The 27,916-nt window shown below is 33.8% G+C and overlaps 3 protein-coding genes across 6 annotated transcripts; 1 reads left to right on the top strand and 2 right to left on the bottom strand.

Annotated features, from left to right (window-relative positions):
* Positions 1–4,282: 4,282 nt before the first annotated feature.
* On the top strand, positions 4,283–11,852 carry LOC145611944 (putative ethanolamine kinase). Of its 2 annotated transcripts, none has more exons than XM_081667328.1 (11): positions 4,283–4,517; positions 4,744–4,835; positions 5,415–5,521; positions 6,354–6,459; positions 7,036–7,158; positions 7,840–7,931; positions 9,074–9,158; positions 9,268–9,373; positions 9,482–9,548; positions 11,124–11,216; positions 11,302–11,852. In XM_081667328.1, exons 1-11 carry the CDS (start codon positions 4,384–4,386, stop codon positions 11,425–11,427), a joined length of 1,131 nt encoding a protein of 376 aa, XP_081523454.1. In that variant the 5' UTR covers positions 4,283–4,383; the 3' UTR covers positions 11,428–11,852. The 2 variants fall into 2 exon arrangements, with proteins under 2 accessions (XP_081523454.1, XP_081523455.1); XM_081667329.1 differs by having other exon boundaries at positions 4,379–4,517; positions 5,423–5,521.
* A 727-nt stretch (positions 11,853–12,579) lies between these two features.
* On the bottom strand, positions 12,580–16,250 carry LOC145611942 (F-box/kelch-repeat protein At1g55270-like). 3 transcript variants are annotated; one of them, XM_081667327.1, is made up of 3 exons: positions 15,651–16,250; positions 15,411–15,489; positions 12,580–14,167 (listed from the first exon to the last, which is right to left on the bottom strand). In XM_081667327.1, exons 2-3 carry the CDS (start codon positions 15,438–15,440, stop codon positions 12,905–12,907), a joined length of 1,293 nt encoding a protein of 430 aa, XP_081523453.1. In that variant the 5' UTR covers positions 15,441–15,489; positions 15,651–16,250; the 3' UTR covers positions 12,580–12,904. The 3 variants fall into 3 exon arrangements, with proteins under 3 accessions (XP_081523453.1, XP_081523452.1, XP_081523451.1); XM_081667326.1 differs by having other exon boundaries at positions 12,580–14,176; positions 15,414–15,489; XM_081667325.1 differs by lacking the exons at positions 15,411–15,489; positions 15,651–16,250 and adding an exon at positions 14,498–14,976.
* A 4,880-nt stretch (positions 16,251–21,130) lies between these two features.
* LOC145612085 (uncharacterized) lies at positions 21,131–27,514 on the bottom strand. The gene is made up of 4 exons (XM_081667452.1): positions 26,473–27,514; positions 21,833–21,997; positions 21,704–21,755; positions 21,131–21,585 (listed from the first exon to the last, which is right to left on the bottom strand). The coding sequence occupies exons 1-4, from the start codon at positions 26,733–26,735 to the stop codon at positions 21,496–21,498; spliced, it is 570 nt and encodes a 189-aa protein (XP_081523578.1). The 5' UTR covers positions 26,736–27,514; the 3' UTR covers positions 21,131–21,495.
* Between the last annotated feature and the right edge of the window lie 402 nt (positions 27,515–27,916).

Raw genomic sequence — 27,916 nt, 5'->3', positions numbered from 1 at the left:
TATCACATAGTAAGATATTAAATTTTACTATTATAATTTTGTTGGGTGTTCCAATTTCCCTCCTATAAATATAAATATTCATAATAAAGATAAGACCTTTTTCTCCAAATCATTCATTTAATTATATTTATCATTATAAATATATACTTCGTACATAGTTTAGTATACTGACCTTATTAATTTTATAGGCTTTGATCTATTTTAGTTTTTATATAGCATAATCATATGTTTGTTGCGTTTGATTTGTTTATTCCCTCATCATCATGCTTATTAAATTCGTTTTGAAATTTGGATTTATGAAGATGATATTTGTTGTTCAATTAAATTAGCGGTTTAACAACTCGAGTCGGGTCAATCTGAATTAAGGTCGTAATTTATTCAGGTCGGGTTCGGGTTGGGTCATGCTTGAGTCGGATCACGTCAAGTCATACATCTTATCAGTTTTGGGTCAGGTTTAGGTCAAGTCAATAATAGGTTGGGTTACATTCGAGTCGAGTGAATAATAGGTCGGGTTTAATTCAGGTTTTCACGGGTTAAAATGAGTTAGGGTCATTCTAGGGTATGAGTCGGGTTCGATTAAAGTCAATAATTTGAAATTTATTCTTAGGTCGATCTGTTCGAGTTGGGTTCAATTGAAGTAAAAAATTTGCGGGTTATAATTAAGTCGGGTCATTTTGCAAGCTAAGTCATTCTCATGTTCAAGTCGAGTTCGGTTTAAGTCAATAATTTGCATATTATAATCAGGTCGATCGAGCCATATTCGGGTTCGAGTTGAGTTCGATTCAAGCAAAAAAAATTGCGGGTTCTAATCAGTTCAAGTCATTTCTAAGTCGGGTCGTGTTCGGGTTTGTGTCTCAAATATTGGGTAAATCTTAGTTTCGGGTCGATTTCAGATTAGGTCATATCGAGTTCGGCTACATTTTTCAGTTCAATTTGTTAAAAATTCATGTAATGACGTTTACGTTTAATCATTATCAATTTCTTCATTTATTGTAAGAGAAATAATTTCACACAAGTTCAAATTCGAGCTAATTGGTTCAAATAAGTTTTAATAAGATATACGTAATAAGTTCATAAAAAAAAAAAACTAAAAAAAAACAGAATCAACGTAACTATATATCTATACTTTGATCAATATTAATAACGTGGTCTACATTGAATTTAAGGTGATTTGAAATTAGATCAGGTCAATAACATGTTAGATTTAGTTCAAAATGGGTTAAGAACAATACGGGTTGCATTTGGTTCGATCGGGTCAATAACAAGTCGTGTTGATTTAGGATCGGGTTAGTAACAGATCGGGTTGGGATAGTAATATGTCGTGGAAAATTTGAGTCGGGTTAATAACCGGTCGGTTTAAATTCGGGTTGGTTTTGCAACAAGTCAGTTTAATCCGGGGTGTGTTAGTAATGGGTTGGGTTACATTCGGGTTTGACGGGTTAAACGGGTTTGGGTCAATTTCGATTTAGGTCAATATTTCACGGGTTATATTCAGGTCGTGTCATCTCTAGGTTAGTTGATGTTCGGTTCGGGTCTCAAATTCTCAGATTCACTAGGGTCTAAAGTTGGTTTCGGGTCGGATCATATCAGGTTCGGGTCACCATTTTTTCGGGTTCAAACGGATTGCTTAATGACTGGGTTCGGGTCGGTTTTTTTTGGGTCGAATCATCTTTGATAGGTCTAGATACATCGAGAATTTTATTAACATGTAGCATATTTATGGAATTTAGTTCTCTTCTCGGATTATCCACGGAAATCACTCTTTAGTAACTAATAACTTGGTAATCACTTTTATAAAAATATTGGAGTACTACTAACCAATTTTTTTTTGTTACTATTTTATGTTTTATTAAAGATTATCTGCATCTACTATCTCTGTTAACTGTTATGTGTAACTTTGGGGTATTATTTGTGAGATTTAAAATATTCCAAAGTTGTATATAACATTTAACAGAGGTAGTATATACTTTGTATTTTTTAATCCTATCTTTAATTATAACACGTGAATTAGCACGTGCACATTCTAGTGTAGTATATATATTTAAGAGAAAAAAAATGGTAGAAGTGATAGTTATTAAAGGGTGTGGTTACTGTTTTTTTTTTTTTTTTTTTTTTTTTTTTTTTTCTTTTTTTTTAAATAGAGGGCTAGATTTAATTGAGTGGTATAGGTAGTTATGAGTGAAAATGGTGGTTATGTTATTTTTTTCACAAAAAAAAAAAAAAAAAAAAAAAAAAAAAAAACCCTTAAAAATAGAAGGGCTAGAATTGCAAGGATGGGAATTTGGAGTGCTATGAATAAATGTTGTAAAAAAAACTCTACAATTATATATAAGATAGTCCATACTTATGTGTACATTCTTGAATTTTAGGCTTTGTTCTTAGTTAAACTTGGACTGTGGAGCACTACACATGTTTATTTGCCAAGAATTTTGAGGGCATAGATTTTTTTTTTTTTTTTTAATACAGTAAGATACGGGGTGCCCATCCTATCATAATAGAGATGGGGGGAGGATCAAACTTCGGTCACACTAGGGAGAGATGGAGGGACTAACCATCCCTCTACCCCTTGATCCTCATTTTGAGGGCAAAGATAAACTTATCGCACGTGGATCAATGGATGCCGGCTCATTTATCTACTCTCCTTTTTTTTTTTGATTAAATGTCTTGCTTTGACTTTTGCTCTATTTGTATACATTGACCTCCATTTATGTTTTATACATAAGATTAAACAAAGTCAATGTAAATATTTATTAGAACTGTCTCAAGATAAAGTTTTCAAACATCAACCTTTTATAATTTATACTTATTGATGATTAATAATATTATTGGTCAAAATTCTGTAGACATTTATCTTAAAACACAGAAAGTATGTCTTATTTTATTCATTCTTTAAAAAAATAAATGAATAACGGTAGTGTACCGGCAATTATAATGAATTGTATTTTTGCATTTGTAAAAGTGGTTTGTCCAGGAAGATGCATGCCCTTATTCCATGTTCTGTTTAAATTTCTCATGTATTTTTGTGCATGAGGAATAGTGTAGGTCATTTTAGAAAGCTTTGCAGGTAGTCCAAATTAAGTCATGTGTTATCCACGTATTTTAAAAACTACATAGAAAAATTGATGTTCACATTAATTTTATTAAATAACCTTTGAATATGATGAAGTTTGTAGTATTACACAAGTTATAGGGTGACCAAGCAGCTCAATTACGTCAGAGACAAGGTGGTTTATTATTTCATACTTGTACAAGCAACTAAGTAATACGGATTAAGTTGATTATAAGTGGACAAGATAAATTAGCAGGTTCATTAATCAATTGAAAATAGGAAAGATAAACAAATGTTGACGTATATATCACTTTCAGCTTCAACATTGAGCAAACACTACATGAGTATTTAAGTATTGCCGTGAATAGATTAAATAATACTCTTATCTGTTTTTAAAAGTTCTTGTCTAAAATTTTCTCTGCATTTGTTTAAGAAGCAAGCACTGTACAATTTATTTTGTGCATATGAGTGAGCAAAATTATTGTCAAGAACTCAAGAATAGAGAGAAGAGCAAGTGAGTTTCTAAATGAGAATTTGCCAGTTAAGGCATGGTGCAACTTTTTATGAATATATTTAGACATTTAGTGTATTGAACAATCTTCTATAGACGGAAGGAGTAATTTACTACATTGTAATATGAGCATTACTTAGGCTAACTTACCAATAAAGTGTTGACTCACTTGTTAAGGTTCTTACATCCGATCTTAGAGGTTTGGGGTTCGAATCCTACCAAGGGAGAATACTTGGAGATATGGATTCTCTTACTCTCTCCTCTATTTCCAAGTACCTAGCCTATAAAAATACAAAGTAATAGATTAAAAAAACCGTGAAAGTTGACGTTTGATCAGGACCTCCACCCAACTCAATGTACAAATCAATGTAGTGCTAGAGTAGCAACATTTCCATCATTACTCATAATCTCTTACAAATTATTTATTTTGTTTTTTTGAAAGAAATAATCTCTTACAAATTTGTCACCTTTCATATTTCTTTTTATAAGGGCCCTTTTTTCTTTTAAACCATAAATTTAAAATCAACCATCCAAAATCACATATTTTTCCTCTAAATTACATCAAATACTTATAAAATTATTTTTTCATGTACTTTATTATATAACAAAACAATATCAATTCCCATTCAGAGGACACGTTTGGCATTCCCAATAAAAACAAGGCCCACAACCGTCTATTCGTCCACAAAAAACCCCCACATTAAAAATCTTCATACTTTATATACAATTATTTCCCGGTAATCCAAACACGCCCTTAACTAATTTTCCGCCATTGTTAAATCTTCTCTATTTTCTCTCTCCTAAACCTTTGGAATACCATCACATGGGAGCTGCGAACATCTCCGACGCCATGGAAGTAGCTTCTCAAGCTCCAGTTAATGGAACCTCTGATGTTCTCTCTTCTTCTCTCTCCGTTGATACTTCTCTTCCTCTTCCCGCGATGAAACCTCGCGTCATGTAACTCTTCTTCCTCTTCTTTTAATTTCGTTTTTTCACCTGTAAAATTAGGGTTTTAACGATTCAGAAATCTTTTGATTTCGTCATGCTACTTTTGAATAATGTGATGTGATTTCTGGAATATGTGAGATGAAATTTTGTTTGATGTATGACTGATTGAGTATGAGTTTGATTTAATTTGACTGATAAATTGTGGTTTGATTTGAAAAAAATTGGTTTGATTCAGAGAATTGTGTAAGGATATATTTGAGAAATGGTCGAATTTGGATGATTCATGCTTTGCAGTGGATACTGTTGCTGGAGGCATCACCAATCTTTGTAAGTGACAGGACTTATCTTGTTTTAGTATATACGGATTACTTACTTTTTAGCTGCTGAATTAGAATATTGTGCTAACATTTGGACTTTATTATGTGTTATTATAAATTTTTTAGTAAAAATTGTAATTTTGAATTATGAAAATATGCATTGAGATATATTATAAATTAATAGTATAATGACATTTCTATTTGTATATACGGAAGTATTTTCAAGTATTTGTAAAGCAATTGGTCAAAGTTGGTGTGATGAATTTGAATTCTTGCCTGATAGGCTACATGTTCTGTGGAAAGATGCTTATTATTATGGAAATCAAGGAAAGGTTGTGAAATAGTAATGATTTGTGATCGAATCTTTCAAGTACCCTTAATTATATTATGGATGGGGAGAGTATGACGATTTGACAATGACACAACTATTATAAAGGGTTTATTTTAGTCATATTGTGGCATATCTTTAATTATAAGGAGTTTGGAACAAGGTTATAAGAGGGGGGTATCACACTAGATTGGCTCATTTGTTGGAGTAGATTTTGGGTTGATGCAGGGAAAGATATCCTTTGTCTAACATTTGTTTTAGTGTTGAAGGTTACGGTCAAGGAGGAGGACGGCAATGAGGTGTCAATTACGGTTAGGTTGTATGGGCCAAACACCGACTATGTTGTCAATCGGGAGAGGGAACTACTGGTAGGTCTTGTACTATTTTCCCTTATTGCTTCTATTGAAATTTAATTTTAGTAAAGCTTTGATTGTTGAGCAGATCACTTATAGTGATGCACATGAAAATATGAACTGCAGAGTGCAGAGAGAATAAGCTGCCTTATCTGAATTCACATTTTTTTTACATAAAATGTCTTTCCTGATGGATTATTTGTGTATTGTGAAGCATGATGTTAGATGAATCTATTACTTGGGTGACGGTAGCTGTAAATAAATATGGGTTAACAGTTGGGTGAAGGTAGCTGTAAATAAACATGGGTTAACAGTTTACAAATAAATATTATTTAAGTGATTTTTGGGAAGAATTTCACACTTTTCAGTGTTATAAGGTGCTTTTAAAGGCAGGCTTCACTACTTGGATTATGGGTATCATAGGTGTATTATAACCCTCTTTTTATAACTGTGTCCTTACTCCTTAGTGTCTTTTCTGTGCACTGAAGGATCAACATTTTCTGCAGGTCATGTATTATTTTTGGGAAGTATTATCTTGGTTTTTATGGCAAAAAACATGGAATTTTATGGGTTGTAAAATGCATAGTTTTCATCCAATTTTGAAAAGAATTTTAGGGACAGTTTGACTTGAGTGCAACATCTATTTTGAGTTATTTATTTATTTATTTTTTTGATGGGAATTTTTAGTTATTTTTGAGCTGATACAATTTTCTTTCGTGCATTATCTTACTTCTCTTCTTCTCTACAATAGCTATTTTGTGCTGATATGGTTACTTCATCTTAAGTTCTTTTTGCTGTGTCGCATTGCATGTTCGATAATTGATTAATTAATGCATATTGGTTATAGTCTATTAGATACCTCTCAGCTGCAGGATTTGGGGCCAAATTGCTTGCGCTTTTTGAGAATGGCATGGTTCAATCTTTCATCAATGCAAGGACACTTACTCCACCAGGTATGTATAGACTCCCTAATTCTCTTTAATTCTATTGCTTCATGTGTATGATCCAATTTTTGTGGTTCTCTACAATTATAGTTTCTTGCACCCCAACATCTTAGAACATAAGTGGCTTGAAAGCTTAGAAAGGCCCTCAAACATAGCTTACTTATTTTTCTGACATCCTGTCTACAAAAATTTTACTAGTTTGTTGAAGAACAAGGAAAGAAATGTGATGGTGACATAGGTTTGTACTTTGTTGAATATATGCTCTTCTGCTTCAAATCCTAACATGTTGCTGGGTGTATTTTCCTTAAAGAGTTCTTTGTACTTTTGTAGGAAACAAATGGTAGATTGTGGTTCTGAATGTTAGGTCTTGTCAATATCTGGCTACCATACCAAGTTTATTGTAGAGATTCTGGGTTTTGGTGGGTCTTTTTGAAAACAGGCAGTGGTGTATCTGTACTGGCTATTGCTCCTTCCCTTGGGTATGGGGAGACTGGAAATGCATAATGTTTATGCTTGTGTAGTTTCTAACTTTTTCTAATTTTTCTCTCTTCCTTTTTTTTTTTTTCCTGTTCAAATATTGGGCAGACATGAGGGATCCAAAGCTGGCAGCTATGATAGCTAGAGAGCTTAGGAAGTTTCATGAAGTGGAAATCCCTGGTTCTAAAGAGTCCCAGCTGTGGATTGACTTGTCAAAGTTCTTTGAGAAAGGTTTGTTCTTGACTGGTTCACTACTAAAACTTGTTTCATACTTGATTAGCTGGTATCCCGGCTTGTCTGCTGGTGCTCCAATTTGCTAAAAGATTACGAGTGGAGCAGTTTTTTCCTATGTCGTTTTTAATTTCCCAATTACTCATTTAGAGAACCCGACCACTTATTTCATTAGACGTTATTAATCTATGTGCTAATCCACATCTAAATTGCTTTCATTTACTCCACTTTTGAATATGACTATGTTAAACTGACTATATGTGGGGTTTGAAGGGTTCATGTCATATTCCCCAAAAGTTCTTGGATGATTTGCATAGAATTATTTAGACATATGCTTTTCTTGCCCCTCTTTTCCTTTCATTTTGTATAAGTAACCTTCTCTGCATCTGAAGTTTGAACTGCTGTGTTTGTTCCCTGACCCCCCCCCCCCCCCCCAACACACACACACACACACACACTTCTCTCTCTCTCTCTCTCTCTCTCTCTCAACACACATTAGAAAGTGAAAGAGATGTCTTAAAGTCCCTTGTTTGAAGCTGAATTACTAGTGTATAGATTTCATAATGGACTGCTTGCCAATTCTGATGCACTTGGTTTTATTTATTTATTTATTTTTTTTTTTTTTTTTTTTGTGAAGTTAGCTTTTAAGCCCCATGTCTAATCTTCAGCTTTTTGTTGCAGCATCTAAACTTAAATTTGATGACAATGAGAAGCAGGAGAAATATCAAACCATCTCATTTGAAGAAGTTCAGAATGAGGTTAATGAGCTTAAGGTAACCTAATCTCTCTGTGTTCCATTCATTAACTTGATACTTTATTACACCCTGCTGAATTTCATACAGAACAATATATGCTCCTAAAAATTTTGTACAGTATATGGTCATCCACGTATATTATTTTGCAGATTACCTGCTTCATTTTTAGGATATTGATGTCTATTAACCTACTTTTGAGTTGCTGAAGTGAAAAAGATTTAGATGTAATAAGATGTTCTTGAAATGCAATGCCTATCAAAATGCTGTTCATCATTGTGAAGGTTGGCAGTCTCAACACTGTATCATAATTAGGAAATGGGATTTGTTCCTTCCCTCAGCTCAAGGCCTTTATGGAGTTTTTGCTTTAATTTTGTGCATCCGATAATTTGGATTAATCAGTAATGGTACACTACTTTTTTTGGAACGACTTTGTGCACATATGATCTTACAGATATTGCCAAATTTACCAAAACCTTTTTTTTTTCAACATCCTCTAATTTTCTCTCCTGGTTGAATGGGTGAAGCCCATAAAATAAGTACCTTCATAAAAATTTTGGCAGCCCAGTAGCAGATATGCTTGTTTCTCTATATTGTTCATGGAATTGGTCAGAGTGGCTCCCCACTTTTCTCTGACAATCTTTACTGGCTCTAGGTGTTTAATCTTGTTTTCACTGAGGTTTATAGGCCTTCCTGTTTTAAACAAAAGCAGTTGTGCAGTTCTATGAAACTTAAATTTCTGTGCTGTCAAAACATAGCCTTAAGTATCTGATTTAGTAGATACAGATGAAGCCAAATTAGAACAAAATTTAAATCTTATTTACTTCTTCCTTTTATACCTCCTATATATTATTCGGCTTAATTACATTCTTGGCTGCTTGAAAAGGTGTAGTTATAGAAAGCTAAACATGCCAAGGGGGTCCCTCTTTCAATTGACTGACTTTGGGATTGTGTGTTGCTGGCTAGCTTCCTTTAAAGATGTGATTAAATTTGTTTTCACATACATTTTCCATTTGGGATTTTAAATTATGGGCTAGTTTACTATGTATTCTGCCTTTTTTGAGGATTCTTTACCAATCTTAGGATGTAACCTATTTCGTTATTTATTCGTCTTATTTGAATGTGCAAAATTTTGCTAGTAATACTTTCTAGCTTTATGTCAGGCACTAACAGACTGTCTTGATGCTCCGGTGGTATTTTCTCATAATGACCTGCTTTCTGGGAACTTAATGTTGAACGAAGAGGAAGGTACTTTTAGTAATATGCTCTGTATCAAATAAAATCGCCCAAATTATATTATATTATTTGCTCCATATTTACTTGTTTTTGTTGTAACATATTCATTACTGCTTGGCAGGGAAGCTATACATAATAGACTTTGAGTATGGCTCATATAACTACAGAGGTTTTGATATTGGAAATCATTTCAATGAATATGCAGGCTATGACTGCGATTATACCCTGTATGTAACATACCTATTATTGTAAACTAGCATTAAGCTATGTAGTAGACTATCATTTTGATGCCTTTCTGTGTGGACAGCTAATATTGGAATTTTGTGTTCCTGTAGATACCCTAGCAAGGATGAGCAGTACCATTTCTTCAGGCACTACTTGTGTCCTAATGCACCAGAAGAGGTAAGTAATTATCCTAAGATGTTTTGTGCTTCCACACATCTTGATCATCTCCTCCATGATAATTGGTATTTTGGTGTTTGTCCTTATTTTGGTGGAAATTTTGGCATTTGCACTGCCCATGGATGATGACAAACTTTCAATGTCTCTTTAGCCTAATCTCCCCCCCCCCCCCCCCCCCTCCTCCGAAAAAAAAGGGGTTTATAGGTTGTCATAAAATCAAATGTGCTATATGATGTCCTGTGTGCACTTCTCCTCATCTTTGTCCATGTCCTAATGCAATAACAGCATTACCCTCATTTTTGCATCTTTCCTCCCGCCCTCCTCCTCCCCCAATTCTAAATTTCCTTAATCTTGGCTTTTACCAAATATTGCTCTTTTTGAGCATTCATAGGGGTAGCCTTCATGATTTCAAGGATTTTGACTTTTTGGGAGTTAAGTGAAATATTTTGTATGTGTACTGTACCATTTGACTTGAAATTTGGAAGATGAAGATATCTATCATACATCATGTAGACAAGGTAAATAATGATGCTTTTTTTTCAACTTTAGTGATGTTAGTGAAATTCAGCCTCCAGCTTCCAAGAGACCTCAAAAGAAGATTCTCTGCTCCAGACTAGAAACTAATAGTGGAGATAATCATTATTTTAGGCATTCCATGTTGCTCCACTAGGAGTCATTTTTTCGGTCCAATGTTCTATGCGGTCTGCTTAGTAGGTTTGAAATTTAATCTGTCCTGTCTCGCTGCAGCACAGGAAACATACATTTGTTTCAAAAACAGGCTTTTTCATGGTGGTTATGGGAAGTGCTTAGGGCTTTAATGTCAGGAAAGGAAAATTCTTGAGTATCTTGAACAGTAGTGCTCCCATGTTCTCTTTGTTAGGAGTATAGGTTCTCTGATTAAACTACTGAAATGGTATTGAAATTATCAGATGGCTTTTGTGATATTGAAATTATCAGATGGCTTTTGTGAAACCTATATATTGGAAGATATGCTGAACATTCTGCGCCACAATTTTCAGAACAAACCCACAAATAAATAACGTCCTTTGTTTCGGACATAAATTTGTCTACTCTTTTCGTTCCTTTTGAGTTATTGCCTGTACCCATTTAAATCCCCCCTTTGAATTCTTTCATATTTCACTTTGTCTTTTTATTGCATGAACAAAATATTTCTTTTACCCTCCTTTACTCCATTACATGGTTCCACTTATTATATTTTTGAATAATACCCACATCTCTAAACAACTTTCATTGTCCTACCAAAAAAAAAAGTGACTCATTTTCCATGTACTTCCTCATTTCGTTGGTTTTAGTTGCTATAGTAACAGGGAAGAACTAAAGAAAACAGAACGAGCATTTCATTGATCCAGTATCACCCACCATTCCCGTTTCTTTGTGTGTGTTTGGTTTTTATTTTTTTATTTTTTTATTTTTTTTTTTTTGAAACCATTTCCGTTTCTTTGTTTATTTAAAGGAGAATTTCCTAGTTAAATGTAATTCAATCCTGATCTTTCTACAGAAAGAACTACAATTCGAACATGATTAACATTTTTATTGGTTCTTTTATTGCAATAGGTACCTGACTGTGATCTAGAAACACTTTATGTTGAGGCAAATGCTTTCATGTTAGCTTCGCATTTGTGTTGGGCATTATGGGCTCTGATTCAGGTATTTTAATGTATAGGCACCTAATAGAAGAAATCATTGGAACTTTTATATCTTCTATTAATTCTGCTTGTTAATTAATGAACAGGCAAAGATGTCTCCTATCGACTTTGATTATCTCAGTTACTTCTTCCTGCGGTACAACGAATACAAAAAGCAGAAAGAAGATGTCTTCTCTTCAGCAAAATCTTACATCAGCAAGTCTCAGTCCTAAAATGCAGGTGCTGTATTTTTTTTATGTTCTGAGTTGGTATGGTCAGCTCAATGTGTGCTTCAGGGAGAAGTTCCTGAGAGTTCCGTTTGCAGTTCACTCAATATTAATGTAGTGCAGCAACAGAAGCCTTGAATTCTCAGCTGTTAATGTGTTTTTTGGCTATTCTTTTCCAAAGTCGTCTTTTCTCAATTTCCCCCCTCCTGCTTCTCTCACCCTGTTTGAAGATGTTCTTTCTAGCCAGGTACCAAAGTGCTGAAGGTACTTTTCAAGCACCTAGAGGGTATATGGGATTATATGCTTTGGTCTTGTACTATGTTGTAGAACAATATATACAAAGATGAATAAATGTATGTGTCTTTGGTTTTGTTGTAACATTGGTTTATCATAATAAATAAATAAGGCTGATTCATTTCTCCCCCTTGAAATGCTCCTGGTGCCTGGAGTCTGGTTTCTATAAGCTTAGCACCACTTTCGGTAAGGTACCCAGAAACTGAGATCTTTCTGGAATTGATTCCCGAAAATCTGTACTTTAGAGTATGTTGCAGCAAATCAGTTTACTAGATTGATTTTTGTGGCTAACCACTGCTAGTATTTAATAATTTACATACAATGTCTGCATCAACGAGTAGAAGATGTGGTTCAAACATCCTTATTACCTTATATACTGTATTAAGCATTCAAGGTTGAATCTTCTGACAGACTACTTGCGAGCAGAAATTTGAGGGTGTTTCAGTAAACAACTACAGCAGTTATTTTGTTTACGAAATCTTTCATATAGTTCTTATCCTGGGATGCTGTTGTTCCTTTCTAGCCTGATGCAGTACGGACGTACGTTGATTATCGTAATTATTCATCTATAAACGTCAATTTGATAGTTGCAATTACTAATTGGAAGTTTGTTTCGAAGAAAATGGTCCATCCAATATTGAATATTAGAAAGTTACCTTGTACGAGATATGACATGATCTTACAAATTATAGTTGCTAGTCATCTCTCCAGCATTTAATTTAACTATTTTCATATTGGATTATTTAAGCTATGTTTTTTTTTTTTTTTTTTTTTTTTTTTTTTTTTTTTTTTTTTTTTTTTTTTTGGAAGACATTTAAGCTATGTTTATTTCACCTTATTTCAACATTTTAATGCTAATCAAGATCATTCAATTGTAAATGCACCAATTCATTTGCATCAAAATGTTAAGGTTGTGATCAATGACATTCATAATAATATCTTCTACAAGGCATAAACCTAGACCATGAAGAGCATGATTCACTATATAAGCTATGTGCAATAGATAGAAGATCTATTTGGTGCATGAGCTACAATATAATATAAAAACACAACACTAGGCTTGTACATTACTCGCTCTAATATAGCAAAATTTAGGCACATCATATGCCTAAAGGTTGCTACATCAGGAGACGCCATAAACACAACCCAAAATTCCTATTTCCGATTCTTTGTTGTATATACCCTAGTTTCAAGCTTGAAGAACCTGACAATGGACAATATGGCTTTTTAGGCGTTTCCTACCTGCAATACTTGACCAAATATTCGACATCATAGTCTTGAACTGACCTTTTCCTGTGATTGTTTCCCACAGATCATCAGCAGTTGCTGCACTTCCTGCATGCTCAGATCTTGAGACATCTACCAAAGAAATGCTCATGTTATTACGTACAATACTTAACTTCCCATTAAGAGGAACAAGGGCTGCTGCCTCCAAACCCTTGGAGTTCCCCAGATGAACTCTACTATCGATATGTTTACTCCAGGAATCACTCGCCTCATCATATACCCTAAGTTTACATCCATCTTTGCAGTCCAAGGCATAGAGCTTCCCGTTCAAAGAGGCACTGGGATTCCTCCAACCTGCAACCATTCCATCATAAATTGGATACCAGCTGTTAGATTCTGGGTGATATACTTCACTTAAAACCTGACGATGTGACCCAAGCCCTTTTAAGAACCACTTTCCTTCATAAACAACTCCGATGAAAGGCACCATTGCTGTACTCATATCAGAGATTATGGACCACCTATTCTTGTTAGGGTCATAAACTTCAGCTGATCTCAAGGAACGGTGTATACCCTCATTCTCCCCACCTGCTACATACAGACAGTTGTTAATGACACATGCACCAAAGAAATGTCTACGGCGTAACATATCCGGAGCCCGATGCCATTTATTTGTTCGGGCACTATAAAATACAACACGTCTCATTGAGCCCTTAAGGGGGTGTCTGCCTCCAAAGAGGTATAAATGACAGCCACTAAGAACTGCGCATCCAAATCCTAAAGCTTCAGAGAACTCTTTGGGAACAGGTGGAAGGGGTTGCCAGAGTTGGTAGGCAGGGTCAAATGCATGCCATGATATTTTACCATCTCGATCTCTCTTAATGACATATACCCATTCTTCTGAAATTCCTAGACTCTTCCTTAATGAATAAAAGAAGTTGCCAGCAAGAAGACGGTACCATCTTTTGCTGACTAATCGGAGGTTTCGGTGCTCTACTCTTGGAACCCTAATTAAGCAAGCAATGGCCAGATCATCAGGGAGACCTGGAAGGAGAGGAGACTGACTGCGACTTCTGTCACCACGTGAAGGCTTCTGTCGTGTAGGATGAATGGAAGGCTTGATGTCAGGCTGAAGACACAACCTTGTCCCAGGGACATATTTCTTTGCTCCAGCTACAGATTTTAAACCAGCATCTACTCTACACAAGCATGCTGTTGTATCAACCTGCAACAAGAGAATTATTCTGATTGTTATAAATTAAGATCATTTTTCCTAATTCATTCTTACCATTCAGCACACGTACATAAATTCCCTAGCATATTCTTAAGCAAATCCCCACAATATCCGGCAAGAAAAGAGAAAATGATCCATCTATCATGGTAAACTTCAAGGTTAGACTTGTCGTCACAATAATCAACTACAGATTTATATAAAGGAGAAATTTTAGCAATACTTAATCTGCTTAATCCTAATCATCATACTAAATGCAAATATAATTGACAAATCAAAGATCAGACTCAAGATGAAAGTAATTAAGTGATCAATCATGCCAACCTGAGCAAGAGTTGTTCCTGATCTTGGTTCTTGTACCATCATTAGAGTTTAGCAAGAACTGAGCATACTGCGTATAACAAAGTGCTCGGTTGTATAACACTTATTCAAGCCCCCCTCCCTCTCCCTTGATGTGTTTACCCCCTCAAAAAATTCAACCAAAAACCACTTCCCTCATCTAATCATTGAATGATAAACACAGCATGACCATTTCAATTACTCTATGGTTGAATCTTCTAAACCGAGATTCAAAATGAACTGCTATGTTCGAATTAGTACCACTACTGACTGACAATTTGATTGACAATCTTACTCAACAATTAATTCCAAAATTCCTTTCCCTCACTCAACTGGCATCCAGTATTGACTACTCGACTTGGTATGAATCCCAAGCTTGAATACCTTTCCATAATAATCAGTTTTTGACTTGTTGACTTGCCAAGAGTTAACTAAGAATGTTCAGCACCCCCTACCCCCACCCCGCGTTAAGTACACGGTAACATTCGATATTGATTAGTCTCTCACACATGTACAACAAAACTGCAACTTCCCTTTCCCTACCACCCCGCGTAAATTGCTAACTCTCCTTTCCTCACTGCATCGCGTAAAGTTAACATTAATTTCCGATATAGAATAGTCTCACACACATGAACAATTAAACTGCTAACTCTCATTTTCAACTCAGTCACTCCTTCACCAAATAAATATATAAACAAATAAATTAGAATAAACATATTAATAAAATCATCCATAATGCAGATCTACACTATGAAAGATTGAAACTTTTTAGCATTTAAATAAGCTCTGCAACTTAAAATTAATCAGCAAAATTCATATTAACAGGAAATTTACCAGAGCATTACCAATCATAAAATTGTTAAAAATTGACTGAAATATGCAGGACAAAACAACTTACCAAAGGAGGTTGAATAAATTTATTATCCATTTCTCATTCATCACCAAACCCTCCTCAATTGTTCAAAAATTTCCAACCCCTGCAAAAAACAATCACACCAAATTACATCTAAAAGTGATACAAGCATATAACAATGTTCATAGCTTTTTAACATCAAAATTTCAACAGATAAAATTTAAAATGTAATCTATCTACTAAAAACAGCATAAAAATCAAAAGTATAAGGTTCAAATTACTCACCAATTAGGTCATTGAAGCTGACAATTCTTCACTTCTTGAAATTCAATGGCAAGGCAAAAAAACCCATAAAAACAAAATTCACCCTAAATTATTACCAAAATTGGCAACAAACTAAGCATAATCAGCTCATAATCTATAAAACCCATTTCCAAAATAAAAAAGCCACATCACAAAAACATCAAATTTACACTTTAATAGCTTCAATTATATAGAAATTCAAAATTTCTTCCCCAAAAAAGGTTGGATGTTTTTAAAAAAAATCTTTAAAATGCAACCAACAAAGGTGAAAATAAAGGTTTATTTTGTGAAATGAGTGAGAAGAAACCCAGAAAAAAGATGCAATTAAACAAGAAAAACAATGTCTGGAATTTAGAAACTGATAAAAAGATGATGAAATGAGGCCCCAAATCGGCTAAACCTAAACCACTATGAACTATAAAAGGGTGTTTTTAATGGGTTTGATGCCAAATTTTTTGGGTGGGTAAGTTTATCAGAGCAAAACCCCAAGAACTACTCGGTGGAATAATTTGTGTAAGCTTTGGAAGTTTGCTGTTTGTTTGAAATTGAGGAGAGAGAAAATGAACTCTACTCCCAAAAAAACAAAGAAAAAAATTATGAGAGTAAAAAAAAAAAAAAAAGGTCAAATGGGAGAGAGTATACTTTTATATTTGTATGTTTAATTGTTTTTTTTGATAAAAATATTTAATTTATGTAATTACACCAAATTACTTGCTTACAAATTACATGCACCAAGAATGGATGAAGATTTCAAGAAAAAGGTGAAAAAGTTGAGATTCACATAACTTCAAATCCAACAAGATGCTTTTGATTGTTAGTGTGGGCCATCCCATTATGTTTTGACTTGCCTATTCTACAAATGGTATGTTGGCATTTTAGCAATTTAGATCTTGGCAACTAGTGCTTCCAAATTTTAAATTTTAGGTGTACGAGTAACATGCCTTGGCAAATGACTTGTTGGCAGTTGGCTATTAGCTGGTTCATTTGGCTTGTGTTGACCAGCTGGAATGTTTGGCTTTTTATAATGGCTTTTGAAATAGGCTGTTTAAACTGGCTGTTTATAAAAGTGTTTGGTAAATTAATTGTTGGTTGTTGGCTGTTTATTAGATAATTTGTGAGCCAACAAGCCAAAAGCCAACAAAAAAGCTACTCAAAGCAGCTTTTTATTTCGGCTTAAAAGCCAGCTTTTTCGCTGACTAAAAAGCCAATTACCAAACACATTTTTTGGCTGTTTGACCACCTAAAAAAGCCAAAAGCCAAAAGCTAACCAAAAAGCCATTAAAAAGCCAATTACCAAACATGGCCATAATCTACACGATTTCAATTAGAAAATTCCCAATTGTGTAGTCATTCTAGTCAAAAGGAAAATTATACAAAGTACAGTAGTTAACACGTAATTTTGTCATGCACATCTGAATTAATATCATATGAGTGAAAATATGTTTAATTGTTAGAGTTAAGTCTTAGAATTACTTAATCATGAAAAGCAGACGAATGAAATTGTAATCCTCTCATTATTGTATTGTTTATTGTTTACAATTCTCTCTAGTGTAATCTTACACTCTCCTGCACTCTTATACAAGTTTGAGCGTAACATTACATTTGGGTGTACAATGAAAATTGCTTCAATTACTTTATTTACAACTTCATTCATAAAATAATAAATCCATACAATATACGTAGTATAAATTACAAAGTAATAAAAAATGCAACAAGTTTTCATTGCAATCTAATTCAATTCTTTACAGATTTGTAACACTAATATACTATAGAATAATAGAACTATAGTAGTGGGATTTGTTTGCCTTTTATTCTTCCTTTTTTTCCCTGTTTTAAAAATAGGTAAGAATCTTTCCTATTTAAGGTTTTAGTACATAGTAACACATGAGAAAGAAAGAGCCCACCATTCATCATTCTTAATGCAATAATCCTAAAAAGTAAAAATGTATCTACTCTATTTTATTTTAATTGATACAAATAATTTTATCAACAAATTCAATTAAAAAAAATAGAGTGTAAAAATGAGTGAGAATTCCACCTGAGGACAAAAGATAGAGAGCAAAATCATAGATAATTAATTTGAAACAAGTTAGAAGGGATAAAATTTGTAATTAATTTGGAACGAATGGAGTAATTTTTATTTGCGATTAAGAAGTCCAATAACTCCAATTTCACTATAAATCTATAATCATGGGTTGTGTTGTAATGATCAAACGGGTCCCCTAATAATGATGATCAAATGTAATTATGTGGGGCCAATTTTAAAGTTTAATTTTACTTTCATACTTGTATATTGTTATAATTGGTCCTTAAATTATTCTTAATCACATATAATAACTACTTTAATATTCTCCATTTTTATATTTCATTTTTGTTTTCAACTTGAACTTGTTTCACGAATGAAGCTACGAATATTTATTTTATATTTTTTATAAGAAAAACCCTGATTTACCTTATGATAAAACTTACCCCTATTTCATTTTTGGGGTTTAGTATGGAGTAATTGATAAACTTTATAGGTTGTGTATGGTAGCTCAAGTTACAAAATTTTCTAGCTAATTTTTTCTCCAACTAATGAATCAATGATAAGCTTCTTGTCAAATTTACACCCAACTCATGTAATGTAGACTTTTCTACTTTCCTTCCTCCAAATTTTACCATACCCTACAAATTAAAACATCATAATTAATATGTGAGTCCAAACCTAACAAGTACACAATTTGTATATAGGAGTACAGTTATTTTATTTTATTTTTTTTGGAATTTTTAGAAACCTTTCACTAGATTGATTGTGTCCATCAATTGCTTTGCCCAACAAAAATTCTTTATAAAATTACAATCAATACATTAAAATTTAAAATTAGTTAGAAATCATTTAAAAGCAATTGATTTTATGATTGCTAACCTTATTTTCAAGAAAAAGTATATGTGTTGCTTTATTTGGAAGAGGTTCATATATTTGATGGAAGTTGTTTCCTCGCAAATAGCAAGTTGGGGGGAACCAAAGATGGTTGAGATTATAGTTTGATATAGACTGCTCATCTTTAGTGGGGTTCACAAGCTACACATCAACAATTTTTACTTTTTATTTTTAAGATAGAAAATTTATATGAAGTACATAAAATTGACAATCAAATTAAAAATAAAAGCCAACATTTCAGGGAGTTTGTTTTGTTTGTTGTTGTTGCAATTTACTTTTGATAAAATTGTTGATAAGGAGAAAAAAGAACCTGTTGATAACAATGTGAGGCAAACTACATATACAAGGAGGAACAAGGAAGCAAAAGATTAGCTTAGAGATGATACAACTAGTAAATTATTGAAGCTCGATTTGGTCAAAACTCGATTTGAGATATAAACTTAACAAGCGACTTATTGAATCCAAAATAACCCAAGTAAAGCCTAATATATATTGTCAATTCTTATTGTTTACTTTACAACTTAACTATGATGAAATTTTTTCCAAGGTTAATAAGTCTTGATAGAAGCTCAATAGAGGCTTTCTAATCTACAGTACTGTCTAGGGTTATAATCAAAGGAAAAATAATCCAACCTTCAACGGGCAAGGAAGCAATCATTGGCCTATGATGATAATTAGCTAGAAACATTGTTGTGTTGTTCAAAATAATTAGATTTATATATCATAATATAGATATTATTTTTCGAACAAAAATTTTGAAAGCATCCTATCTATTAAGTTCGGTACTTTGATTATGCAATGAAAACGAAATTTAATCATGTGTCCTATATCTATTACTCTAAAAACTATTCATAAAATTTTGAACGCATTATATCTAGTTCAACATTCTTATTATGTAATGTAGATGAAATTTAATCATATATCCTATCTATTACCCTAAACTTAATCATAAAGTAACTAAGACGATAGAACAACAATTAAGTTAATTGATATAATCAATAATGTAGCAAACATTCTTATGCACACGTAGCAACACACTTTACAAAAAGCTTAGCAATAGAGATAACATTACTTTGCTTAATTAAGTTAATAAATCACACCTTTTTAACACAGCACGTCATCCAATGCCAAGAAACAACGTAAAAAGCTTGATATTACAAATTACTCATATTCTTATATATGTTGATGCCAAACTTAATGTAGTCAATCTATATAAGTCACTCATGTCTAATCCCAAAATTATTTTCGTATTATATAATTTAATATTTCGCCCCTTATTTTCCCAATAGTAAAAATTTTGATTTTTCTACATGTCCTTCATTTTGCTAAATTCTTTTCCAATCAAACGAGACAAATGGTGTAGAACAATCCAAAACATGTGAGTTCAATGGGATTCCGATCTACAAAAAAATATTAATAAAGCTGGTATTATTTTTAAAAGAGTAGAAATTAGTAGTATAATCAATATATAATTCTACAATATATATTTTTTTAATATATTATGTATAACTACTAGGTTGCGTGGTCTGCTGGAAAAATAATACAACAAATTTTAATGTACTTACGTGACGCTCCTTACGTGCAAGATTCTCCTTCGTTATCTGATTAGAATACTAAATACGATCATGTTTGCTACTCCATTTATCATTAAATTTTTGTTACGTGAAAGAGTATATAACGCGATAGGGTTCAAGGCAAAAGGAGCGTGTTAAGTATCAACTAATCATATATATTGATGGTAAAAAAAAACATTTTAAAAAGGCATATATTTTAATTAATTTGAGGTGTAGGTATTATTTTTAGATATTTCTAAATTACAAAACATGAAAATAATAATTAAAATAAAAAAAATAAAAAAAATAAAAAAAAAAACCTACGTAGTAGAAAAAGTCTCCAAGATATGAGGTCAACTTTAGGGTAGATGTGACACGAGATGGGCAAACCACCCCACACCTATTAGACAGTGAAGACTCTAATACAGTTGGTAGTTTGTTTTTGGCACCACTTTCATTTTAAATAAAAGTACTCGTATGCATTTTCAATCCACGTAAACATAACGAAATTAATTTCGGAAAAGTATTTATTTTCTAATTCACGTATAAAAAATTAAATGAAAAGTTGTTGCATTTAAAATCTCATGAATGTTGTACTTCCTGATACGAGTAGTCTTAAGATCACAAGTAATTTGTAATTTTTGCAAACTCACATACAAACTCGTTACCATTGTGACATTTTGATCTACTCTGTACTAAACAAGCGCATCTGAGGAATACGAAAATTCTAAGACAATGCAGAGTAACAGTAACAAGGTTACAAAGAAAACCGAATTGCTGGTATAAAAAGAACAATGTTTCATTCATGTAAAAGCATAAGGAAAACTGTGAGAGAAGTGCAGTATATGTGACCTTGGACAAGGTACATTTGGACAAAAACTGAGAATTAGAATATGCTGCCGCAGTTGGATCCATAGCGCAAATTGCTGTAATTGGCGCATCAACGCTTGGCCCAAGCCTAATATGAAATTAAATCCAATGGCGAAAACTATAACCTCCCCAAAACATGGAGAAACTCAAAAACCACACTATATTTGATAATTCTTTACAGATGGTGCTGGACCATACACAAAAAAACATACTTCACAGTGAGATCTGGCAAAGACAATGTAGGCCTATTTAAAACTAATTCCTTCATTCAATCAGATGGGCAAATAAAACGAATACAACGCGAACATGTGAAGATCAGAGCTGATCCCATGGAGTGTTTAGCACCAACATGGGAAGGATTGCATCATAGAAAAAGAAACTTACATGAATCACAATTTTGCTATTATCTTTTTCCCCTGGGATAGAATGGGTTTTAAAGTCGATTTCATCATGTGCATATCCCTTGAAATACTCAAATCGACCATCAATCAAGACGGAGCACTTCTGGTTGTGATTTTACTGTCCCGCTAATCAAATAAGGTGATATAACCATACAGGCCATGAAGAGTGTGAACTGCAGAATGAGCATGAGAAGTGAATTTTTCATTTTTTGGCATGGGGCTGAGCTGAGCCGCTGAGGGGTGTTCAAATAAGAAGTATTCATTAAGATGAGGAAAGGAATGGAGACATACCACAAGAGGTAGGGTCAAAAAGCTCCAAATCGGCCACAAAGCCCAAGTGAATCTGCAAAATTTCAAGTTTAAGCACGCGCATATTCAAGAGTGATTCACAAATATGTCAGAATTATGAATGGCACTCACAGGCAAAAGGAAGTTAGGCCCAGAAGGGTAACCAATGGCAAGGCAGATGCACCAAGTATCTCCCAGTTCTCATTCGATTTTCTAACACCTGATGTTGACATGCTCGTATAAACGAAATAAGCAGCACTCAAAAGAACACCTCCAAATCCTAGGTATAATGGTATCCTGCAGGTTAAGAAGCAAAATGATCATCAAGTTGGACAAGATATAGACGATGTGTGCAACAGATATTGCACTACCACAGTACCATGCCAGTATTATCTTTGAAAGTCAACATAAGAATAATAAGTTGGTATTAAGATCCAGAATTATTTAAGGCCATCAGAATACAGAAAAAGATGACTCAATCAAAAGATTCAAAACGAAAAAACATAGCATAATAAAAATTAATATGCCACAAACAGTTGAAAGTTTCATATAACCAACTTAATACATTATAAATGAGCTCTCATAAACCGATATAATATTATACAAAGTACCTAAATGCTTAGAGAAACTAATGCAACACAGGGATCGCTGAAACATATCTAGCTTGTACAGAACATCAATACTGGCTATAAATTGTTGTCAATACAGGACATGACAATGAATGAAGTACTCTTAACAATAGACTGGAAACTCTGGATCAGCCTAGAGCAAAAAAGGCAACTAAATACAAATGTTATGCTCTTTGCGGGACTCAATTTAACCCTACATGCATGTGAAGCTGGTATAGTGGTATTAGAACACATGAAGGTGCTCATGTTAGAGCATAGACATGGTGATATTAAATAAACGAAGAGAAAGAAACAACATACAAATTAACCAATGGCAAGGCAGATGCACCAAGTATCTCCCAGTCATGATGCAAGGAGAAGATAAATGCAATTTTTCCAGTCATGACATTGTCATTAGATTTGCTTCAGCTAAGGGCATGTTCACATTTACTGAACTGAGCTGAGCTGAGCTGAACTGATTGGAGCTGAAGTGAACTGAACTGATTGGAACTGAAGTGAACTGAACTGATTGGAACTGAACTGAATTGAGCTGAAATGAATATTTTATGAGAGAGGGAAATTAAGAGCTGAACTGAATTGAACTGGTTGGAGCTGAACTGAACTGAACTGATATTAAGTAAATGTGAACAGGCCCTAAGTACTTTCTCGTTCTTTGCATCTCTCTAAAAGGTTAATATAATCTAGAAGCCACAATTAAGTACCCCATGGTGCCCCATAACAGGATTGTTGGGGAGTTTAAAGTCATGTACTTGTCACAACTCACAATTCTAACAAATTCACACTTATTAGATTAGGTTATCCCAAAATGAAATTCACACTTTTTCTTCAAGTTAGTCTTAATTGAAATAACAATATCTCCTTTTCTCTCACCATCCACCAACCCCTTTTCTCTCTCCCTCCCAAGTGAGTCCCAACACTTTCTCTCACTAACTCTTCATCCACTTCTAATATCTGTGCTATATTCAAGAGTTAATAATAGGACTATAGGAGTATAGGACAAACGGAATATTAACATAGAAAAAAGGAATAAAAAAAAAGACTAAGGCTTTGAAAGGAGGTAAAAATTCTACTCCAAGTTCCTACTTGTTCAATAATGACATCCATACAAAATATAAAAAATCAAATATGCCAACAATTCCATTGCTAAAATGGTTAGGTGTATTTTTCCTCTTGACAACACTGGAGAATGTTAGAGAAGGGAACATATGTATCTGATTAGAAAACTAATTAACAAGGCTAGGGTGGTAGGCTGCAGGCACAAAATTGGATAAAACTACATTCTTCCTTGGCATAATGTCCATTTGGATCAGGGGAAAATGCAGAGGAAGGGATGGTGTGTCTGATAATGACTCACACTTTCAAGCAAGAAAAAGATTACTGATGAAAGAAAAAAATATATCTTAACTATGGAGATCATGGATAAGGGAAACTCCAAGAATAGCTAAAATAAATAAGAAAGAAACTCTACTAAGCCGTCAAGAAAAAGGTAAACAGAAAAAGACACAAATGAGTCTCAAATTGAAACAATGCATTCATCAAGGAAAATGGCTCTTTGATAATCCATCCATTTCCTTTCCCCTAATCTCTGATTTCTGTAACTCCAATAACCATTATGGGAAAGCCTACATGTCTTGTTCTTTGATAGTCACAATAGTATCTAAGAGAGTAAGAGATGAACTGCCCTCCTATAATCAAAATCTTCACATCCTTGTTTTGATAGTCAAGGAAGATTACCCACAAGTGAAATTCTTGAAAGAAAAAGGCCCTATCATCTAAGGATTGCCCAAAACCTTCACAGTGAAGGAGCACCCCAGGGCTAAGGAAGTATGGTTACTCATGACTCTATTGGACAATTTTTTTTTTTTTTAATCACCTCCCCATCTTTGGTTTAAATCAAATCATTGCACAAGAAACAAATTAATATTATCTGTTGAGGTATCAAAATTGTTTTCTGAATTTGGGAGCAATGGAAAAAATGAGATCAATGAATCTTTTAATTTTGAAATGAATTCCTATACGCCCAAACATGTTTAGATTCAGTCAAATGAGCTTCCTTAGAATATCCACATTCATCCAAACTCCATCCACCAGATGAGCATGGAAACCCTGCCCCCTCTTTTCAAACAAACTCAAGCTCAATATTGAAGGTTCACTTTTATTCTATCCTCATCTTTGCCAACATAGCAAGTGTAGCAGAGACAAATGGGCAATTCAAAAAGGGTATTCATGGTTGCAACTCAATCAAATGAAGCCTTAACTGAAAACTTGGGTCTAAAATTCAGCATGCATGGAACTCTAGTCAAGGATGGATCACTTCAGGATATCAAGTAATTGTATTACAATGGTATCCTTCATCAGCAGTATGAACTGCTACAAGGATTTCATCGCTTATGGTAATATACTTGTGGAATGAAAGATTTCACAAAATAAATCTTAAGCATCCATTACCAGAGCAGGGATGCAACCAGTAGGCAAATTACTTAAACAAGGATCAAGGACGAAAAAGGACAAAAGCAGGAAAGAAATTGATCTAGGACTTGGCACTAATAAGTAATAAGTATCAATTGTTTCCAGCATCAAGTTTTATTATTTGTTACATTGTATGCCCTGGAGAAACTGAGTGCAAATTAGCTTTTGGTTAGGTGCCCTCAATGTAAAACAGAAATGTAAATTGAGAGTGGCAACAAGAATGCTTTTCGATCACTGTGATTAATTAAGAGACAATACATAGAAGTGCATAAAGTTATTTCAACATGACAATATGCGAACTTGAGTTCCCACATAAAGGCTACTGCCTGCACAGAATATCTAAATGTACTAATAATTCATCCACAAAGGGGCTGGGAAGTCCATGTGCCCATGCCAATCCTCAAACTGAAAGAAGATTAGTTCTGTAGGAAGAAGCATCTGAAGTTCACAACTCTTTGCCGGGTAGCAAAACACAAAACTCTAGAAATACAACTGTACCTGAAACTGCTAAAAAATCCATCCTCAACTATTTTTCCTAAACAAATATACTGTCAACAGTATATATTCTAGAGTGAGAACAGCCTTGATCCCTGAATTCTCTCTACATAAATTAGTTTTCCACCAATTTTCAGTTGGATATATGCACATATCACCTCAAACTTGTAATACAAACTAAAAATTGTTGGTCTAGACAGGGGTTTTATGTCTCAGAGCAAAAGACCAAGCATAGACAGTGATTCTATTTCTGTATGAAGTAACTCAAGAAAAATGGCAACCTTTAAAAGGGCAAAGAGAAAAATAAAGTCAATTGTCATACAGAGGTACGCATCTCTGACCATCATGTAATTCACCTTCACATGCATCTTACTTACATCAACAACACACATGTACCTCATTGGTCTTTCTCTTTTAGTAAGATGGTAGGCTCAACTCCATATATTGCAATTATGGTCATATTTGTCAAGACAATGTGATAATATACACTTTATCAACACTGTAGGGTGAAATCAGGCCTGATTAAGTCTGCGAGAATGACTTATATTAAGCTCACCCCAAAAACTGGCTGGTAGGTAAAACCGCTGAAAGACTGTTTGCATGCGGTCCACGCATACAGGGTAGAGAATACAGATATACTGAAATCTAACAAAAATACCAAGTACAATCTACGTTCAAAGTGTAGAGAAAATACCAAAGCATTGTATACACTAAATGAAATAACAGGGAAAGAAGCTCTGAAACTGTAAGCCTGATCATGTTTTCTAATTCTCCTTTTATACATCTACACAGGAAAAAATACTATTTGTCCATGACATTTTTTTTTTTTTTGGCACTCCAAAAGATCCTAGTCAATGTTCATAAAGTCATTCAAGGCATCTTTTGTATTAGAAGCAATTAAAGCAACTCCAAGAACCTTGATCACATGACAGCTAGAGACAAATCAAATTTAGAGCTTTTCTATCCACAGTTCCACACATAAATGCCAAATCTATAATCATGTTTGTGAGCCCAAAAAGCTCAAAAGTAAAGTGAATCAAAATATAAGCACCTAAAGTAAAGTCAATCAAGAGTATAAGCACATCAAAAGCCAAAAGCAAAGTACAAAAACATCGAAAATCGAGAATCACTAGCAAGAATCAAAGAATTGTAGCATGAGATCTGAGGCAGATGAATTACCTCCTAATCCGATCATCGTGCCACAGAAGATAAACAAGATTTGAATGCCAATCACCAAAATATATGATAAATACTGCTGAGCCAATCCAAAGAACATTCTCCATGATCTCAATCCATGTCTTAGCTCTCGGAATCGAAGGCGTCGAAGGCATTGGTTTCGAACATGCATCATCTTCAAGATCTTCCCCACCAGAGTTATAACCCCAACTATGCCTCTGCCTCATGAAATTAGCCCCAACAGGGGTACCACTCCCACCAGACATAATTCACACAGCTAAAATAACAGCTCAAATTCAACTCCACCCAACAAAAATTCAATCCTCTGATGAATTATACAAGAATCAATCTTTCTCCAATAGAACCAACTTTCAGTATAAATCCTACTTACTTCTCAACTACTACTTTCAAGAACAATTCTCCACCCAATTATAAGTTTTCAAGTAAGACTAACAAAAACAATGAATTGAATCAAATAAAAAAAGGGGGGAATCACATAAAATAAAGTTAATTGCCCCCTTTCTTTTAACGAAATAACAGTATAAAAATTTCAGCAAATAACAAAATCATCAAACACCAACTTAACTTCATTACCTCCAAAATTGAAATCCCATGTTGTAAACTGAATTCCAACCAAAACCCATGTGAAGAAAGAAGCAATAATTAACACAACCCCAGAAAAATAACAATTGAATAAACCCTAAATTGATGACCCACCAATTGAAAATAGCTTAAATTGGGGAAAATTTCAGAAACCCAGGTTTAGATTTGAATAGTAAGAAAACCCAATTGGTGGTTTCCTCTGAGTCTTCGAAATCAGTCATTAACGGAAGCCAACTGACAGCACTCAGACAACTGTTAAATTTAGAGTAGGAGAGAGAAAGAGAGAAATGTAAAATGTAAATGAATGTGACGAAATTGGTGAATTCTTTGTTGCGCCGTTTGCCTAAAGAAGATGGCTAAGTTGGGAGATTCGTTTCGTGTAGTTTCGAAAGAATGTTAGAGAAATTCAAACTTTTCGAAGGTTTTTTTTATTTTTTGGTACAAAATTTCAGAGAGGTTGAGTAATTGACGTTAATATCAATCTAACACATTACACAACGGTATTACTTGTACAAATTACCTTTTTTTTTTTATTTGTATCGGGTTAAAAAGATTTTGCAATCACCGAATTGATGTAAATGGAATAATAATTGGACAATATGCTATATTTTTTGCAATAAAATCACAACCTATCATACTTTTTAATTATAGAAATTTGTTACCTATACCTTATATTTATAAGAATTAGAAAATATATTTTTTTAATTTTTTGTTAGGTAAAGGAAGAAAAAGCCGAACCATTTTATAAGTCAATATGGTGTGAGTTAGTGAGCTAAGTCCTTTGGAAGGAGCGGGGAGGGGAGAGGTAAGAAAATCCCACTCTAAAATCCCTACATCGAGGTTT

Source organism: Chenopodium album, chromosome 24 (assembly GCF_948465745.1).
Source record: "Chenopodium album chromosome 24, dcCheAlbu1.1, whole genome shotgun sequence".
Classification (NCBI taxonomy): Eukaryota; Viridiplantae; Streptophyta; class Magnoliopsida; order Caryophyllales; family Amaranthaceae; genus Chenopodium; species Chenopodium album.
Note: the sequence above shows the minus strand (reverse complement) of the source record. Positions and strands in the feature narration are given on the sequence as shown.

Coding starts and splice junctions, on each gene's coding strand:
- LOC145612085 (XM_081667452.1), bottom strand. CDS start 26,735: ATGTCTGGTGGGAGTGGTACCCCTGTTGGGGCTAATTTCATGAGGCAG. Junction 21,998..26,472: donor CACGATGATCGGATTAGGAG/GTAATTCATCTG, acceptor CTTAACCTGCAG/GATACCATTATACCTAGGAT. Junction 21,586..21,703: donor TTTTGACCCTACCTCTTGTG/GTATGTCTCCAT, acceptor CTCATTCTGCAG/TTCACACTCTTCATGGCCTG.
- LOC145611944 (XM_081667328.1), top strand. CDS start 4,384: ATGGGAGCTGCGAACATCTCCGACGCCATGGAAGTAGCTTCTCAAGCT. Junction 5,522..6,353: donor ATCGGGAGAGGGAACTACTG/GTAGGTCTTGTA, acceptor TATTGGTTATAG/TCTATTAGATACCTCTCAGC. Junction 7,932..9,073: donor ATGAGGTTAATGAGCTTAAG/GTAACCTAATCT, acceptor GCTTTATGTCAG/GCACTAACAGACTGTCTTGA.
- LOC145611942 (XM_081667325.1), bottom strand. CDS start 14,539: ATGATGGTACAAGAACCAAGATCAGGAACAACTCTTGCTCAG. Junction 14,168..14,497: donor CAGGAACAACTCTTGCTCAG/GTTGGCATGATT, acceptor CTCTTGTTGCAG/GTTGATACAACAGCATGCTT.